The sequence below is a fragment of the Microcaecilia unicolor genome, chromosome 2 (assembly GCF_901765095.1).
Source record: "Microcaecilia unicolor chromosome 2, aMicUni1.1, whole genome shotgun sequence".
NCBI lineage: Eukaryota > Metazoa > Chordata > Amphibia > Gymnophiona > Siphonopidae > Microcaecilia > Microcaecilia unicolor.
The window spans coordinates 616884522-616904291 of record NC_044032.1 but is presented as its reverse complement, the minus strand read 5'-3'; the positions used below and the strand labels follow the sequence as shown (position 1 = coordinate 616904291).

Sequence of the window (19770 nt, the reverse complement as noted above, 5' to 3'; positions counted from 1 at the left end):
TTGGACAGTGGCAGAGCCACCTTCATTATAGAAATGGAGGAACCAGATACATCAACTGGTGGTGTGAGAAGATGGGCTCATGTCACCCTTAAACAGAAAAAGCATTTTTGTTGCACTAATATGGGAACTATATGTGCAAACTGTTCCCCAGAAAGCTAGAAGCTTGATACTAAGGGCCCTGTTTACTAAACCATGCTAGTGTTTTTAGTGCGTGCTAAAAATTAGCGTGCACTAACGCTACAGACACCAATAGGAATATATGGGTGTCTCTAGCATTAGCACGCGCTAAAAACATTAGCATGCCTTAGTAAACAGGGCCCTAAATAAGTTGTGGTGTAGTTAGGAATGTTGGACTAATTACAATATCAAGGGTTGGATAGTGCTGAGTAACTTCACAATTTTGGATAGGGCTGCGAAGGAACAAGGGAAGTTTGTGTGGACCAGTGAAAGGGAATTATTATGGTTGAAGACTGGAGGTTATAAGAAACAAGACCTTTAATCTGTGAGGTATCAATGTTGCCATACTGAGTGTGTGTGTGGGAGGTGTTAAGTGTCTCTATTATTTTCTTACCAATATGTTATGGAACAATTTGTGTTGGGTTTGTGCCAATTTGGAAAATGTTATTTACCGTACTTGTGATTTATTTGAAAGTTCTTAATACAACGTTATTTTCTGCTAAAGAGATGTCTGCAACTCCTGTACGTGAGGTTTTCTCTGGTTCTGTAATCTGAATTAAATTAAAAACCATGTCCTCCCCTTTCTAATATTTTTATACAATTTTAATATATATCTATGCTGTTCCAGAAAATGGAACTGCAGAGGGAGCTACCAACAGCATTTTTTTTTATTACTACTATTATTTGCAATTACACATTAATTCTCTCTGCCTGAACAGCAGGCCTGTGAAGAAAGGATTGATCTCTTTAATGATGAAACCTTGGCACCATAGTTTTATTTTTCATAGCAGTGCACTACTAGGAAGCCTCGCATTACCACTGCACCAATTCATCACAACATGCCCCGCTCCTGCTCATCAACAAGTCTAAGTGATGAAAAGATCCAATATTATCCTGACAGTACTTCATGCACAATTCTCAATCACACATTATTACAGCATCCATATTAATTTTCAGTGACACGCGTCCTCGGCCTGCTCAAATTAGGCAACCCAACGAGGGGGAGTTGATGAAATACCAGCATAGCCACAGCTCATTGCATTCCAATTTGCATGCAAATGGTTTATCAGGAGAATTCCATTCCCAGGAACTGGCAAGTGAAAAACAACAGTAATCTGCACTTCAGGGCCACCATACAGAGCTTAATGAATCGCAGAGAGAGGAGGAAGTGACAGACCTATGAGAGGATCGATTTCCACTGGCAGCTGGTACGGTTGGTCCTGCATTGCACCTTGATGGGCTGGAATGTCAGAAAAAGACAGATAAAAAAAAAGCATTAATCTTTATAGACTGATCCACATAAAATTATCCGAGATATATACTGCATGCATCACTTTAACGATATTAGCCTGTGCTGTAATTGTATCTTTTGTGTGTTATATTAAAAAAAATATATTGTACAATGAAAAGAAAATGATGAGAGAAAAAAAAAATCTTGGATTTTGGTGGGTCATTGTTTTTAAATGAGGGTTGCCTTGAATATGTGCCATCAGCAGTGGCTGCAATCCGGAGCCATAAGCTAGAACAGATGCTTGACTGGCAACCTCTGAAGTCACAAAACAAATTGAAGTGGGTAAAAAGGTACTGGAAACAAAATGCGACAGCCATCTGCTGCTGGCTGCAGCATATCCTCCTGTTCCACAGCCTCTTCATAGGGCTTTTCTGGCCGTGCAGAGGATGAGAGAGCCATGGTTAAAGCAACAGTACTGGCAAATTATTTCTCAGGCAAACCAGCTGGTGATTAAAATGACAATAATCATTACAATATCAAATTCTCCTTCCCTCATCCACATACTCTCTTTCATGTCAATTTTTGGCATTCCTGAGCAAATACTGTTTAAAATTTCTCAAAGATGCTCCTCCCCCTCACATAATGATGATTCTAAAACCATGGTGTTGGTGTGCAGACCTTCATCTAAATTCCATGCGGAGCAGGGGTACAACACGCATACCTGGCCTTACATGAGATTTCCCCCCAAAACCTCTATGCTGCTGTAATGCAAAGAGCAGTATATCAAGCATTTGTAAATGAATGTAAAAAAACATTATTTTTTTATTTAAAAAAATCCAAAAATAATATAATACAAATTATGGGGATATTTTATACAGGTTTTTCTGCATATAAAGCTTGTTTTTTATGCAGAAAAGGGCTTTTATAAAATTGTGCTACAAGGTCACAAAGTATGTACGTACTTAGAGGCATTCCCAGTGGCATGGTTTAGGAGGAGTGGAGTTGCGATGCACACACGTATTTTATACAGCGTACAAGTGCATACACAAATTTCTACCAGCCGAGGATCAGGTGTAAATGTGTGCATTTACATTTATATGCCGAGTGGAATGAGATTATCTTTAAACACGGTGAAGTTGGAGATTTTTTTAGAATGACCACCCATCGATTTTCACACGTGCAAAAATGTTTGCACTGCAAAACTGCCATTATTTGAAAAAAAAAAAAAATGGGTACCAGCTTACTGTTAATGTAGGCTTTCGTCTGGGGAGCAATGTTGGAGGCCTATCATAAGTTCCACCCAAAGACGCAAACAATCGCTGAACTCAAGGAAGTGCTGCAGATGTTCTGGGGTAGCCTGCCACAGGGACCGATCGACAAAGCTGTTAAGAACTTCCCAAAGCGACTGAAGGCCTGTGTTAAGGCTGGGGGTAGACATTTTGAGCAATGCGCATTCACAATGACTGCGAAATTCTGACACATTGTTAACTGTATTATTTGAATGACGTTACTTTACTGTGTTTTAGATTGAACATTTTTAATGCGCAAAAATCGCTAGGTAGTAAAGCTAAAATGGTAGTAACATCAGCAAAGCTTAAGATAAGTAAATGTTGTTTAATAGTTACAAAAGTATGATGATTAAACAGGTATGTAAAATTTCCTGTTGAAATGGTTATCAATAGAAATCAAACATGGAAAAGAAAATAAGATGATACCTTTTTTATTGGACATAACTTAATACATTCCTTGATTAAGTTATGTCCAATAAAAAAGGTATCATCTTATTTTCTTTTCCATGTTTTATTTTGTTTGATTTCTATTGATAACCTTAAGAGTGGACTAACACGGCTACCACACTCCTCTACCTGTTGAAATGCAAAGCGGTTGCTGAGAAAATGGCAAAAAAAAACCAAACTCTAGGGGTTTACTTTTTTTTTTATGCCTCATCCTATGTGTGTGTGTGTGTGTATATATATATATTAGGAAACTGTGGTGGGTTTTTGACATCTCCCTCTCTCACACTGAGGATTGTTTTGAAAGTCATATACATAATAAGTACATAAGTAATGCCACACTGGGAAAAGACCAAGGGTCCATCGAGCCCAGCATCCTGTCCACGACAGCGGCCAATCCAGGCCAAGGGCACCTGGCAAGCTTCCCAAACGTACAAACATTCTATACATGTTATTCCAGGAATTGTGGATTTTTCCCAAGTCCATTTAGTAGCGGTTTATGGACTTGTCCTTTAGGAAACCGGCCAACCCCTTTTTAAACTCTGCTAAGCTAACCGCCTTCACCACTTTCTCCGGCATTATAAGATAGGCACCCTGTTATATAACATCAGGCCCTATGACAATAGAAGAAAGGCAACCTTGGAATAAAACCTAAACCAAATAATCAAGGGCCCCTTTTACTAAGCAGCGGTAAGTCCAACGCGGACTTACAGTTTGCTAAAAAGGAAGTACTGCCGGGCTACCGCAACAGCCCGGCGGTACTTCCCACCCCTAGCGTGCCGTCATATCCGGCGGTAATCGGGTAGCGTTACCGCTGGGTTAGCGCAGGAGCTCTTACTGCCACCTCAATGGGTGGCAGTAAGGGCTCCCCCCAAAATGGCCTTGCGGCAAGTGCTTTACTTGCCACACGGCCATTTCCTGCAGGAAAGAGAGACTTCCCTTTTTCTCACTGCAGTAAAAGGGGGCCTCGGCTTGCGTGAAAAACACCAGCCGATGCCAGCGCAGGCCCTCTTTTGCTGGAGCTGGGTAAAAGGGGCACCAAGAGAACTAAGAGAAAGCTTGAAATTTGAAGACTGTAGCTAGTACTGTTGCCTTATTGGCTTGAGAAGGGAAATCTGTTGTGTGTGTTGAAATGATTTTTCATACCTTTATTGAAGGCACTTTATTAGCAACCAGTGATGCTGTTTGACATTTTGTATCTTCCATAGTATCAACAACATAATAAACTAAAACACACTTGGACATGAAGACTATGGCATTAATTCAATATTTTAGACATTTAATATGGTATCTCCAAATTAGTTGCACTCTATGAAAGAAAACCAAAACCTTGCTTTTGTCAAATACACTGTAGTGTGCTGGGAAATAAACTGTTTCATTTCAACACAGCTAGTTGTTAAACATCATTTGGGATTTACAACTGAATTTATTGCTTGTTATTTGTCACTTAAAATTTAAAAGTGGCACTGAACACACAGTAGACGGTAAGGCAACAGAAGGAGTACAGCATCTTACAAAAGAAAGGCACTTATATCCTAATGCTATCAAATGTAAAGCAAATAGTACATCGGTACCAAATACGTAAGCTTACAAATGGCTTTGGGGCATGTGACATCCTATTTTTCAAACTGAAACTCTTACCCTGTTGAACTATGAGACCTGTGGGTGCATGGAGAAATTCATACTATAAATCCTACACTGTAAAGTAGACTCATCTATACTGCAAAGCCATTGCCAAAGCTGAGAGACTTACAACATATTACAAATATAACGGAGCCTATTTATCAGCAAATTTCCACTCAAATGTGAGTTAATCCTTTTGTTCTCCCTCTCAGAATCATCTCTGCCAGGCTCTTCACCCATTACCTTTACTGAAGTGCAATGGCACATGTAGACAACCTAAAGCCTAGCTGACTCTTTAAAACCTGTGTCATTGCACAGTTGTATTTAATTAGTCCAATCAGAAGATAACATCTACAACTGCTTTGTTTTTCATCCTTTCTTCTAGATGTACTCTTGTCCTCAAGATAATTGTTATAACAATATCAATTGAAATTGGTTATGTTGGAATGACTGGCTACATATGCTTTGTACTATGTCCGTAAAGGTGTTCTCTGTAGACAGCAGTACATTAATCATGCAAGTCAGATAGGTGTTGGAATGCATTTTTTATAACACAGGGCAAGTCAAGGATCTATAAATTTGTTCTCGCAATGAATGGCAAACCTCCTTTATTTAAAATTACAAAGCTACAAGTTGATAACCTTTTAAGAAGCCAGACGGACCTATTTTATTTATACTTATACTTTGCTCACACCTTTTCCAGTAATAGCTCAAGGTGAGTTACATTCAGGTACACTGGATATTTCTCTGTCCCAGGAAGGCTCACAATTTAAGTTTGTACCTGAGGCAATGGACACCTTATCAGAAAAAGGAGGGATGAAATTACATATTCAGCCTCCAGAATATGAATGCTAGAGATCTATTTGAGTGAGGATCCTTTCATGACCCTCATTAGCCCAGTAGGTTCCTGGATTCAGGATTATGCCAATTTAGCGTAGAGAGAATATATATATGGGATGGCTGCAATGATTCAGCCTGCCCATATGAAAGCCAGAAACCAAAGGGTGTGGTGTGGATTTGCTGGGTGGATTAGAGGTGGTTGTGTGAGAAGCAGCGCTTTTATTTAAGACAACCTTTGGGCCTAATTAGTTTATGTCCAGTGTGAAGCTTACCTTGAGTTTTAAGGTACTGTCTTGCATGAAGTTTGTTTACAAGCCAGACGTTTTACCTACTCCTACCTGTATGTTGAAGCAAGGACTGAACTGCATGGCTTGAACCACAATTAAAGAAAAAAAAAAAAGAAAAGCACCAACATGGAGTTAACTATAAGAGAAGGTATTGTGGAGAATGATTCCCTTTTTAAGGGAATCAATATGGAAGAGGATCCCCTAGAGACTGTGGACTATTTATGCAGAAGGGAAGACTGGTACTTATTAAAAGAGATCACAGACACTGATAAAAGTGTGAGATGTGTATTCTATGGTATTTATCTATCCAATGCTGTATAACCTCAGGACATATAAACTACCAGTACACGTTTTGCACGAATTTCCAGTAAAGTTGGCTGCAGCAGCCCATATCTGTTTCTGAGTATTTGTGGGGAAGAGTGAAATCTATGCCTGGGTCTTAAAGGGATACTCCATATCCCTGGATAGAACCTGCTACTTTGGAAAAGAGTGCATGTGTGCTGAGTGAAGAGAGGGAGAGAGCCAATATAAAATAAATTTCCTGCGGGGCCCTGAGATACGATACTGCTTGAGGACTGCCTTGAACCAAGGGAGGCCCCTTACACTGGGGATGAGCAACAACCTTTGGTTTGCCATGTCTGTGTTTGGGGAAACAACCAACCTGGTTGGTTTCCTGATGGATAGGCCCCACACCAAAGATTTGGAAAGCCCAAATCTGTGTTGGACAAAAAGAAGCTACAGGTATCATAGTTCCCTGATCTCTTCAGAGTTTTACCAAGGTTTTCACTAATAGAAATAATGATGAACATCGCTATAGAAGACAAGTGCCCCTCTCCTAAAGAATGAAAAAGGTATCCAGAACTTGCCTTCCTTCTGATCTTTTTCAAGAGCACGTAGCCAGTACAGTTCTGAATAGGCCTCTTTCTAAAACACTGTGCCCCACTGGGGAAAGTTTTGTTTTTTTATTTTTTAATATATCTTGTCCATGGACCATTCATGTGTGTCCAGATGATATCTATGTCAGTGCCATGAGGTTATTTTAACTATGGGGTACTCAGGACCACTTCCTCTGAGACATGGCCCAGTTTCACGCCTTGACTGCTTACGGATGCAGATTCTGCAAGCTGGTCCCTTTTTGCTTGTTTAGATTGTTTTGATTAGCACTATCATGTTACGTCACCTGCTTTCTGACGGTCTTTACAGCATTCATTACTGTGCTTCATAGCAGGAGAACTATGTGTAAAAAATATTTCCAGTTGGGCCTGGAATGTGAAGCTCATCTAGGTGGCCTCCTCATTCCAGGCTGAATGCATCAAAGTGGAATAAGAAACCATTGAGACAGGAAGTATTTATATTAGTATTTTAGTGCATTTATTAACTTCTACAGCACTCTTCAATAAAAACTGCCTAAAGCAGTATACAAAGCATATGAAAATACAGAGGCTGATATTCAATGGGTTTATACTCCCAACTTTGAAAGTTAGGCCCTTAAATTGGCCTCTCTGAGAATTTACTAGGGCTGAGTGGCTAAATCTTTGTCAAAATTTCACTAAACATCTGAATTCAGGATTTTAAAAAGTGGGTGGCAACAGGGATAGATATAGGGTACAGAAAAGTGATCTTACCACTGATTTACAGAATTAGACACTTAAATTTGGCTCAAATCTAGGCAAATGAACAGCACGTCTAAATTTCAAAGCATAACTTTTAAGCTCCTAAATTTAGGTGAATTTTCAGCAGAAAAACTTAGGCTAAGCTTGATTAAAAATTGGTGATAAATTTAGGCACTTGCCTTAGGCACGTAATATTTTTTTTTGAGTATCGGGCCCACAACATATAAAACAAAAAACACACAGACTTCAAAACATATCTTGAGGAGCAACCAAATCAAATATACATAGAAACTGATCAGGGAAGAAATTTTGAGACAAGGTTTGAAGTCCTTTTGGGCTTCAATATGGCAATGCACATTTAAGTGTTCTAGGTCATTAGTTTTGGTTAACACATGAGCACAGATTTTATGGAGGATGCATATTATGCCTCAAAGGCTAAATAAATGGGACCCTGATGCTTCCTATTTTATGTTAGCAAAACTAATTTGCTGGGCTCACTTTTCATCTGCAAACATACACAAACAAAAAAATTGGTCATCTGATATCAAGTCTGCTGATGCTTCTAGAAGTGTCATAGCCAGGTGCTGGAAGACACACTCTCCTCTACTAAATTGGAGTTAAACTGATGACCTTAGCCTGGGAGACTAGTTGGAGAAAAATAAATGATGCTAATTCTCCCAGCTCTTATTCGATCAATGTGCCTGATGCAATCTCATGACTTTTATTTTGCTTAACTTGGATGTTTGGGGGAGCAGAGTGTGGAGGTTGGAATGCATTTCTAGTTTGTTCTTACCTTTGAAGTTCTTTTAGCTTTCCTGTTACTTTAGTTTGACATTGCTTGCTATCAGTGGAACTTTGTGTGAAGGAGGATTGAATTTCAATAAGCGGTGCCTTAAATTTTTGATGTGCTTATGTGCTTGGTATATTTGATTATCTTGTTGTCTATACTGAACATAAGAATGATTAACAAAAGGTTTTGCAATTTACAGAAAGAAAGGCCAGTGAAAACAAACATTCTTGATCCTTGCTGATCATTGGCTGAGGCACTAAGCCCAAAACATTCATGTCTTAATCTATTTTCTAAATATCAATTAAGTCAACTCAATCCTACTTTCCAACTGTAAGTAGCTTCACATCAAAAGATATAACTGTTGAAAAAGCCCAGTTCTTAACATTGGCCTTGTTCATCTCATAAGATGCAGAAACCTAGGGCAGCTTAATGAGCACAGCTCCCACCCCAGAATATACACATTCTACTTCCTGCACAGGAAGTAAAGACCATATCTCCTCAGTACACACTAAAAGACAAAAGCATAACAGTAGGATAGGATAGTAGCAGCAAAATCTAAATATGTTATATGTTGTTGGCTTCTTAATGTGTGGCAAGCCTTTATATTTATTATCGTTTATTAGTTTTCCTATACTGACATTATTGCACAGCGAGTCAAATTGGTTTACAATGTAAATATACAACAAGCAACATAAAAGAACTCCATCAAAATAAAGTACAAAATACATCATTTAAAACAAGAGAACACAAATTATACATAATTACAAATTCAAAAAGAATACAAGACAAACAAAAAACAACAAACATTTTTAAGAACTCTCACAACCTTATGGGAGATGGGCTCTAATATTTCCGCTGCAGAACTTAGTGAAGCTGACATGGAGGAGAGTTAAGGAACCTGAAAAGCTAACTGAAAAAAGTGTGTTTTCAAAGCAGTGCGAAATAAATTAAATGAACTTTCCAGCCGAATATGCTGGGATAGTGAATTCCATAAAGCAGAAGAAAGTAAAAAGCAGAAGAAAGGAAGTAAAAAGCAGAGCTATGTGTGGATTCTCATCTAGCTCTCGATAGAGATGGCAGAAATAACCTATTGTCGATCAGAGATTGGAGAGTACGAACTGGGGTGTACGGAATAGTTAGAGAAGCTAAATAACAGGGAATGGTTGTATGCATTTTTATTTTGTCTTCATCCAAAGCAGATCACAATAAAACACACATAATAAAATCACAACACACAACATATAGTAACAATTGTGTGACCCCCCTCCATCCACTACCCCCTACCAATAAGCCCCCCCCAAATACAGAAAAGTTAACAGCTATCACAAGTTTGTCACTCATCTTGCCACACTCTTTCCAGTGGCCAAATATTGGGGAAAAAAGGTAACCTTTTAGATACTTCTTGAATATATCTCTCTTCCATCTAAAAAAAAGTGGCAGCAGGTCCTGTTATTACAGGTCCTGCAAGAGAGAAGGAGCACCTCCAAGTCTCCTTAAAATGGACCTTAGCCAAATTAGGGGTGGATAACAATGCCATCCTTTCAGATCTCAAAGGCCTCGCAGGACAATGCCAAATAATAAGCAGAAGCACTCATCAGGACTCTGTGAATCAAAAGTAAAAATCTAAATTTTACCCTAGCTTCAACAGGAAGCCAATGCAACTGACGCAACAATGGGTAAATGTGATCATATCATGAGGACCTATAGATCAATCAGGCAGCTGTATTCTTTATCACCTGCAAGGCCTTTACTATCCAGCAGGGAGTCCAAGGTACAATGAATTACAATAATCTAAACCACTTAAAACCATACTCTGAACAACCAACTGAAAACTCTCCCCAGGGAAAAATGGCCTCACCTTACTAAGCATCCTCAACTTAAAAAAAAAAAAAAGAAAGTTTAATCAGCATGCCCATTTATTATTTAAAAGACAGACTTGCATCAAGAATAACACCCAAATTACACACTAACATGATCTTACTATGGAGATCAACCACAACAGATCAAGAAACCACCACTACCTCTGTTTTCCCAACATTCAAAACCAACCTATTATCTTGCCACCCAACTGGCCACTGTCATGAATACCGCTCTCAACTTCCCCAGTGCAGGTTTGACCTATGTTTGAAATGGAAAGAAAAACTGTACATCACCACCATAAATTCTATAAAAAACCAATAAAGACTATAAACAATGGCAAAGGGGAACCAAATAAATATTAAAACAGACAATAAGAACCCAGTGGTACCCCAGCAAACAACTGTCTTGAGGCAGAATACTCATCATCCACCCTAACTGCCTGCCCTCTGCCCCCTAACAATGAGCTCAACTATTCCCATATCACAACTGAAAATTCAAATCCATCTAAACGATGTACAAAACGAATGGCAGGATTCAATGTGCCAAACACAGATGAAATAACCAGACAGACCAAGAAAAACTCTCTCCCTGATCCAAACCCTTTTTTTCAATATTTCCATGACAGATTTTAGTATGTGTTATTTTGTTCCACATAGGCTAATTTAGTGTTGGCTAACAGAAAACAATGTCACCAATATGAAAAAGAATGTTATTTCATTTTGGCTTCGATTGAAACAAAACAACTCACATAAACAGAAAAAAATAGGTCAAAACAAAAATTATTTACTATATTATAATGATGCATTAATTTTTTGTATGATTGATGTTTTTCTATGGTGCACTAAATTATGTATCTTAGAATGTATTAAGAGTGTCATTTTTTCAGGTACATAAATACTGCTTTTCATGCTGTTAGAGTGGCTGGTGTGATCAGCAATATTAAGGATTTATAATATTTTATTATGTAAATTGGATGCATTTTATCATGTTTTATTGATATGTTATAATGTTTTACTACTTTCACAAACAGACTGCTTTGGATTCCATTGGGAGGGGTGGGGAAGGTGGGAAATAAGTTTGTTTTTTTTTTTAATAAACTTTTTATTGATTACTACAATAAGAAACAGTACAAACTTTTTCAGTGTAAATACTACATTTTCAAAACTTTCAACAGAATCCCCTCTCACATCATCACACATTTTATTATTTTTCCCCCACTCCTCCATACCCCCCCTACCACCGTCCTTCCCTGCCCTCTACGCTAATCCCTCCCTTGTCCCTCCCTCCTCCCACCTCTCATCCTACCCCTCCCACCCACCCGTCTTCCCAGGGATCTCTAATGTGATATATTTATTTAACCGTTGAGTACTCTACTCCGAGCCAACGGTGTTAAGGTGTCTAAGAACGGCTGCCAGCATTGAAAAAATCTGTCCCCCTTTGGAGACGCTAAATCCTGCAAGTCTTTCCGTTCCATGGCGCAAAGTGAGATCATGTAGGACCGCCACAACTGCATCGATGGCCCCTCCTCTTTTAGCCACAATTTAAGTATGGATTTCTTCCCCATCATCACAGCTCTCCGTAAGAAGGCTTTGTGACCTGCCTTCTTTCTTCCTCTGGTCGTATACCTCTCAAATAACAGACCAGGGTGTCGGCTCCAAAGAATATCCCACATTTTAGACACTTGAGTACATAATACTGACCAAAAGGCTAATACCGGCGGACAATGCCAAAACATATGTCCCAGATGTGCTCCTCGCCCAGTACACCCTGGGCAATCATCGTCTGGCCGTAAGGTTGCTTTATAAGCTCTATGGGGCGAAACATACAATCTCATCAAAAATTTATACTGAATTTCTCTAATATCTGCAGACTCAAATTCATGACCACAAGTCTGTAGGCAGGACTGTATATTTATTTCCCCCATACGTGACCCCAGTTCCATTGCCCATTCCTGTGCCAATTTGATATATTGTACTGGCCGTTGTGCCTCTTTAATCTGCGCATGGTAATATTTAAGGGGGACCACCCTCTGTGCCTCTAAATCATAGATTTCTGTAAGCTGACTACGTACTTCCGAGGTCAATGCTAGTTGTGGGAGAGAAGCCAGGTAATGTTTTAACTGCATGTATGCCAGAAAATCCTGACACCGGAGTCCCTGGCGGCTGTGCAGTTCCTCTTTGGTCAACAACGTGCCATCCCCCTTCATCACCTGGAACAGGAAGAAGACACCCCGTGCTCTCCAAGTAACAAAGGTGGCAGAAGTGCTACCCACAGGGAAATCCTTGTTTCCTCCCAACGGTAAAAATGGTGTCACCTTCGAATTTAACCGGACCAATTTGCAGATCCATTTCCACGCTTTTTTCATGGGCCTAAATATTGTCAATATATTTTTTTGTGGCGGCGCCCCCTGTCCCAATCCCGCATGTAACCAGTAACTGAAGTGTGTGTTCCCCAGTAACGTGCACTCCATTTCGGGGAAGGAGAAATGCGATGTACCCTTAAACCAGTCTGCGATGTGACGCATGCAACCTGCTACAGACATCCATTTCACACTCAACACTCCTAGTCCCCCCTTGTCTCTGGGAAGATATGTTTGTTTAAATGACACTCGGGCTCTTCGTCCATCCCACAAAAACCGTGTAAGCATCCTGTGGAGTTCTACCTCATCTTTGTGTGTCAGAAATAGGGACAACACCTGTACCACGTACGCCCATTTAGGTACTAGAATCATATTGTATAGCGCTATCCGCTCCCACAAAGAGAGGGGCAGTTTTTGCCACATCAATAGGGTTGTTTTTGTGGTGTCCCGCAATGGTTGTAAATTAAGTGAGTGTATCTGATTCAATTGGGTTGGAATGTGGATTCCCAAGTATTTAATCGCATTTGTGCCCCACTGTAGTGGAAAACGACCCACCCACTGTGTTTTTATTGTCGCTGTAGTGGGCAGGGCTACTTATTTTTGCTTATTTAATTTGAATCCCGAATAAAATCCAAATTCCTCTACTGTGTCCAATAACCCGGTTAGGGAATTTTGTGGATTCGTGAGTGTAAGCAGGACGTCATCCGCAAATGCTAGCACCTTAATTTCAAGCTGCGGCACTAGTACTCCAGAGATCTCCTTGTTACTGCTCACCGAGCGCAGCAGGGGCTCTAAATACAACAAAAAAAGAAGAGGTGATAGGGGGCAGCCCTGCCGCGTTCCTCTCTGTATTGGAAAAGCTGTGGAGATCATGTTATTTACTGTGACACGCGCAGTAGGTAGTGTATACAGAGTCGAAATTGCATTTAAGTACCATCCCTCCAATCCCACATATTTCAATACCTCGAAAAGATAGTCCCAGCGGACCTTGTCGAACGCTTTCTCCGCATCAAGACTCACTAGTAGGAGCGGGTCCTCTCGGTCTAGGCTTTGCGCTAGCGCCAACAAGGCCCGCCGGACATTTAGCCCCGGGTGTCTCCCCCGTACAAAGCCAACTTGATGGTCTCCTATCAGCAGTGGCAAATGCTTTGCTAGCCTATCCGCCAGCTGCCTAGCCAGTATCTTGAGGTCTATGTTCAATAAGGAAATTGGTCTGTATGCTTCTAAAGTTTCTGGGGATTTACCAGGTTTAGGTATCAAAGTTATTAGAGCTTCATTCACTCCAGGGGGCCAGGCTCCACGCTCTACTATGTCCTCGAAATGTAATGTAAGGGGCCCACACACCCTATGTCCCAGAAGTTTATAATATTCCGTAGAAAATCCATCTAGTCCCGGGCTCGTGCCCCCTTTAAGAGACTTAATTACCTGTTGTACTTCCTGAGCTCGCAAGGGGGCATTAAGCTGATTTCTAATTTCTTGGGGGAGACGTGGCAACCCAGAATCCGCGAGGTAGTCTCCGGGCTCCGGTCCTACTGCATCGACGTCTGCTTTGTATATCTCTGTAAAGTAGTCTCTAAAGAGATGTAAGATTTCAGTTGGTCTGTGTTTCTGTGTGCCATCTGGAGCATTTAACGTGTGGATCAATTTTTTAGCTGTCCATGCATTTTTGCCAACAGCTTCCCATTTCTATTGCCAAATTTAAAGTAATGAAAGCGCTTATTAAATAATAATTTCTTGGTCCGTTCATAAATCAGCGCGTTAAGGCTTACCAAATTTGCCCTCATTTGCTCATATGTCGTATTGTTTGGGTGTTGCTGGTGTCGTCGCTTAGACTGCGTATATTGCCGCTCTAATAGAATAATGCCCTGTGATATTCTCCTATTCCGGGCCGCCACATAACTAATAATCTCCCCCCTCATCACTGCCTTGGATGTCTCCCAAAACAGTTCGGGCGTGTCTTGATGCAATGTATTAGCCTCTACATAATTATCCCACTTCTGCTCTAGGTAAGATTTGAATTCTGTGTCTCCCACCAAATATGCCGGGAATCTCCATCACCTATTTTGTTCAACAGGTGGCCCCATCTCTACTTCCACCCAAATCAGCGTGTGATCCGATACAGCCATCGGCCCCACCTCCGCAGAATGCACTGTCGGGAACAGGCGGTCCGACAGAAAAATATAATCAATTCGAGACCAGGTTCGATGGACTTTTGAAAGGTGGGTATAATCCCTTTGAGTGGGATGCAACAGCCGCCAGGGGTCAACCAGATCCAGAGTTGAACATAAATAATCCAGGCCTCTTCCTTTGCCCCCCAGGCCTTAGACGATGACTGGTCAAGGTCCGGGTTTAAGACTTGATTAAAGTCTCCCAACAGTATCCATGGGGCCGTGTCATATTACAAAGCATTGATAGCCTGAAAATCCTTGGTGTCACAATCGACCGAAACCTTACACTCGAGACCCAAGTTAACTCTACAATCAAGAAAATGTTCCACTCAATGTGGAAACTGAAACGGAACTATGGAACGCATTACCGAAAGCCATAAAGACAACGCAGGACCACCTCAACTTCCGGAAATCACTAAAGACCGATCTGTTCGAGAAGGCATACCCTACTGATCCAACTTAAGTGCCTGAATGCAACACAACAAAACTAAAACTTGCAATGAACATTATATAACTCTTCTTCTCTTGATTCTCTAATGTGTCTGTAACACATATATCTCATTCTCTATAACATCACTCTGTATTTGTTTCATCACCGGAGGTGGCTAACGCCTCACGGTACTATGTAAGCCACATTGAGCCTGCAAATAGGTGGGAAAATGTGGGGTACAAATGCAACAAATAAAATAAAATAAAATATTTTAATCCTAATTTTACCAGTGTTGAGAAGAAGCTAGGGTCACGCATATTACGTCCATAGACACCACAAAGATAGTATTCCTGGCTCATGTAATTTAGATGTAACAAAATAAATCTACCCTCCTTATCTCTTTCCACTACCTGTGCCTCACAGGGGAGACCTCTCTTTATGAGAATTGCTACTCCCCCCTTACGGCCTACAGCAGATGAATAATAACATTCTCCCACCCATTGTTGTTTCAGTTTCTGATGTTCCTCATCAGTCAGCTTGGTCTCCTGGAGACATGCAATGGAGGCTTGGTGACGTTTTAAACATGTCAATATCTTGGTCCGCTTCACCGGGGAACTTATTCCCGAAACATTCCAAGAGATCAAACGTATAGGAGGAGCTCTAGCCATTAACCTTTTGCGCATATTTCAAGTACAATAAAATTAGTCTTAATCCCAGCCCCAGGTCTCCCAGCCATGACCTGGCGCCTCTCACCATTAAGATAAATCGTATATCCATGTCATATCTTCTACATACAATCTTCCTTTTCCTCCCTGGGTAAGACTGTTTATCCCCCCAGAACCCTCCCCCCTCTCTTCCCCCCTTCTCCTCCCCCTCTCCCTTTCCCTTTGCCCCTACTCCCTTCACTATCCTCCCCTACCTTCTCCCTCCTGCCATCAATAGCTGGCATGGATCTGTCTGATGCACATGGAGTCCCCCGGCCAAACTATTGCAACATGCTTATAATACCCTTTGCGCTCATCATTTAACATTATGCATAACCATATCAAATCTCATCCCCTTTATACAGTCTCTTACAAAGTAGGAGCTTGTTCTTCCATTTTCTCTATCACCTGGAAGTCCACCCTCCGGTCATGCTCACTCGAAGTTGCGGGTTCACCGATATTCTTCCACCCGCACCCGAAGACGTTCACTAAAACGGGCAAACAGTTGATCAGCTGTTGTTTCACCATAGTCCCTGGGTTCAACATCACAACCCACGACTCTCCCCCTTCAATCATGCTGGTGAGTTCTCTATCCAGGTCAAGGCCGATTCCGGTGTCTGGAATGCTTTCCAGCCATTAGACGTTTGCAACTTCAGTATGGCTGGATATTGTAATATAAATCTGTGCTGCTTTTCCACCAGTTTCGAACATGCTGCAGTAAATGCCCTACGTCGTGCTGTAAGAGAAGCTGAGTAATCTTGAAATACTTTTATGAGGCCACCTTCATACTTCGCTTCTTCCTTATTCGCTTTATAAAGACGAAGTACTGCTGCCTTCTGCGAGTAGTCATGAAATTTTGCTATGACTACCCATGGGCGATTCTCCCGCTGTTGCTTCGGCCCAATCCTATGCGCTCTGTCTAAGCGAATGGGCCTGCCTTCCCGGGCCTCCGGGAAGCGAGCTTGCAGCCATGTTTCCAAAGTGTTCTTTAGTTGCCCGTCCGCCAGGTGGGAAATAAGTTTAAACAGAAATAGAAATCACCGTCATATCTGGACTGTAGCAGTGTGTTGAGGAGCAACAATAACACAAAACCTATTGCTTGAGACATGGGATATGCTTCCTTTGGCTCTCTGCATGAGTCTTTGGAACCCTTTTTTGGATCTAGAGGGGAAATTAGAACTTTAACTCTCAGGCCTACCCTCATAGTGGACTCTTCTTACGTAAGAAGCATGTCCTTTGAAACTAAACTACTTTGGAGCAGAATTCATAGTCATCAGCAATGTGGTCCTTTTCAAAGTTTATATATTTTGTGATGGTCAGTGCTGAATATCCCTCTTAAAAATGTAAGGATTTTTGTTTGAATGACACGAGTTGTAGAGTAGGATTTAATTCTGGAGGAAAAGACTCAGAATATTCTTAGACCCTCAAATATCCTTCATGCACAATTGTGACCATTTCTAGGAAAAGGTGACTAAAGTCACCAGAAACAAAAAATTAGGTTTTAATGAATTCTGTTAGAGTGAACAATCTGTAAAACAACAGTCCAAACTATATCTTTCTATGGGCAAAAATACAAAAGTTACAGAAGTTCAAACATGTAACTTTTGCACAGTGGCGTACCAAGGGGGGGGGGGGGGGGCAGTGGGGGCAGTCCGCCCCGGGTGCACGCCGCTGGGGGGGTGCCGTGGCGCGCGCCTGTGGCCCTGTCTCCGAGTTCATGTGTTCACTGCTCCGGAACAGGTTACTTCCATATAAGATGGTAATTGTCTTAACTCACAAGGCAATGCATTCCAAATTCCACCACCCATTGGAAATTGAAGGGGGGGGGGGGGGGGGGAGAAGGAGAGTTAGCAGAACATGGAGGAGTGGCCTAGTGGTTAGGGTGGTGGACTTTGGTCCTGGGGAACTGAGGAACTGAGTTTGATTCCCACTTCAGGCACAGGCAGCTCCTTGTGAATCTGGGCAAGTCACTTAACCCTCCATTGCCCCAGGTACAAATAAGTACCTGTATACAATATGTAAGACGCATTGAGCCTGCCATGAGTGGGAAAGCGTGGGGTACAAATGTAACAGAAAAAAAATAAAACATTTTAATAGACAGCATAGAGTATAAGCAGAGGTGGAACAGATAGAGAAGATGGAAAATAAAGGTGACTTAAGAAAAAATTGCACATGGAGTCAAAAAAGGTGAATGAATATGTTCTCACCTAGAGTGAGAGTAGATAATCAAGTATTTGCTTAATATATTTTGGCCTTATAAAAGTTATGAAGAATAATCAATGAACCTGCCAAAAACTTAATGGCAAATAGCCCTTTATAAGTCTGAATGATTAATAAGTTGAAACATATATGACAGAAGCATGGCACAAAGGTGTGTGTTTCTCTTCCTCAGAGCAGGTGAAATTCAGCACTGGAGAGGTACACTAAAAGCTGTCAGGCAAATTGATATTTTGCACTAATTAGACTCTCCGCCCATGGGCACTCCTCCCATGCTGGAAAATAAAAATATTTTCCAATGTGGGATTAGCATGTGTTAAATGGAAAACTACTGCAGGGCCTCTGCTTTTTAACATACTCATAAATGACCTAGAGTTGGGGATAACTAGTGAGGTAATCAAATTTGCTGATGATACAAAGTTATTCAAAGTCATCAAATCACGGGAAGATTGAGAAAACTTACAAGAGGACCTTACGAGACTGGGCGTCTAAATGGCAGATGATGTTTAATTTGAACAAGTGCAAAGTGATGCATGTGGGAAAGACGAACCCAAACTATAACTAAGTCATGCAGGGTTCAGCGTTAGGAGTCACGGACCAAGAAAGGGATCTAGGTGTCATCGTTGATGATACGTTGAAACCTTCTACTGAATGTGCTGCTGCGGCTAGAAAGCAAATAGAATGTTGGGTATTATTAGGAAAGGGATGGAAAATAAAAATAAGGATATTATTCTGCCGTTGTATCGCTCCATGGTGCAACTGCATCTCGAGTATTGTGTTCAATTCTGGTCGCTGCACCTCAAAAAAGATATAGTGGAATTAGAAAAGGTGCAGAGAAGGGCAACAAAGATGATACAGGGGATGGGACGACTTCCCTATGAGGAAAGGCTGAAGAGGCTGGGGCTCTTCAGCATGGAGAAAAGGCGGCTGAGGGGAGATACGATAGAGGTCTATAAGATAATGAGTGGAATGGAACGGGTCGATGTGGAGCGTCTGTTTACGCTTTCCAAAAATACTAGGACAAGGGGGCATGCGATGAAGCTGCAGTGTAGTAAATTTAAAATGAATCGGAGGAATTTTTTCTTCACTCAACGCGTAGTAAGACTCTGGAATTTGTTGCCGGAAAAAGTGGTTAAGGCGGTTGACTTAGCGGACTTTAAAAAAAGGGTTGGACGGCTTCCTGGAGGAAAAGGCCATAGAATGTTATTGAATGGACGTGGGAATAATCCACTATTTCTGGGATGGGCGGGACAAATTGTTTGTTCTTTTGGCCACTGTCAGAGACAGGGTGCTGGGCTTGATGGACCCTTGGTCTGTCCCGGCATGGTGATGCTTATGTACTTATGTCCTGCGGTAGTGCTCTTTTAGCATGCAGTAGGCCTGCGTTAGGCCTACCATGCCATAGTAAAAGGGCCCTTGAATAAACTTCAGGAAAATCATACAAATACTACTCTAATTTCTTTTAATCTTTGTCAGTGAATCCTTTGCTATGATTCTAAAGTGTTTTCTTTATTAAATATTTTGGGCTTTATTTACTGTGTATTTTTTCCATCAATAACAAATTAGGTCCCTTGTATGTATGGGACTTGTGAATTCATTATAAAATATAAGAAATGTGAGCAATACAAGTTGTTTAAGGGGCTCTTTTAATAAGCTGTGGTAAGCACTAGCGCGTGTTTACTGCAGGTTATAAACCACTACCACGGAGTGCACTCACGCGTCCCACGATAGTTTTGGC

The 19770-nt window shown here is 41.1% G+C and overlaps 1 protein-coding gene across 1 annotated transcript in view; it reads right to left on the bottom strand.

The window, feature by feature from the left end:
* LRBA (LPS responsive beige-like anchor protein) overlaps positions 1-19770 on the bottom strand; it is a 1257537-nt gene that overhangs the window by 75336 nt on the left and 1162431 nt on the right. Inside the window, 1 exon segment of the mRNA XM_030191657.1 lies at positions 1355-1417. Coding sequence (XP_030047517.1) covers positions 1355-1417 — 63 coding nt within the window.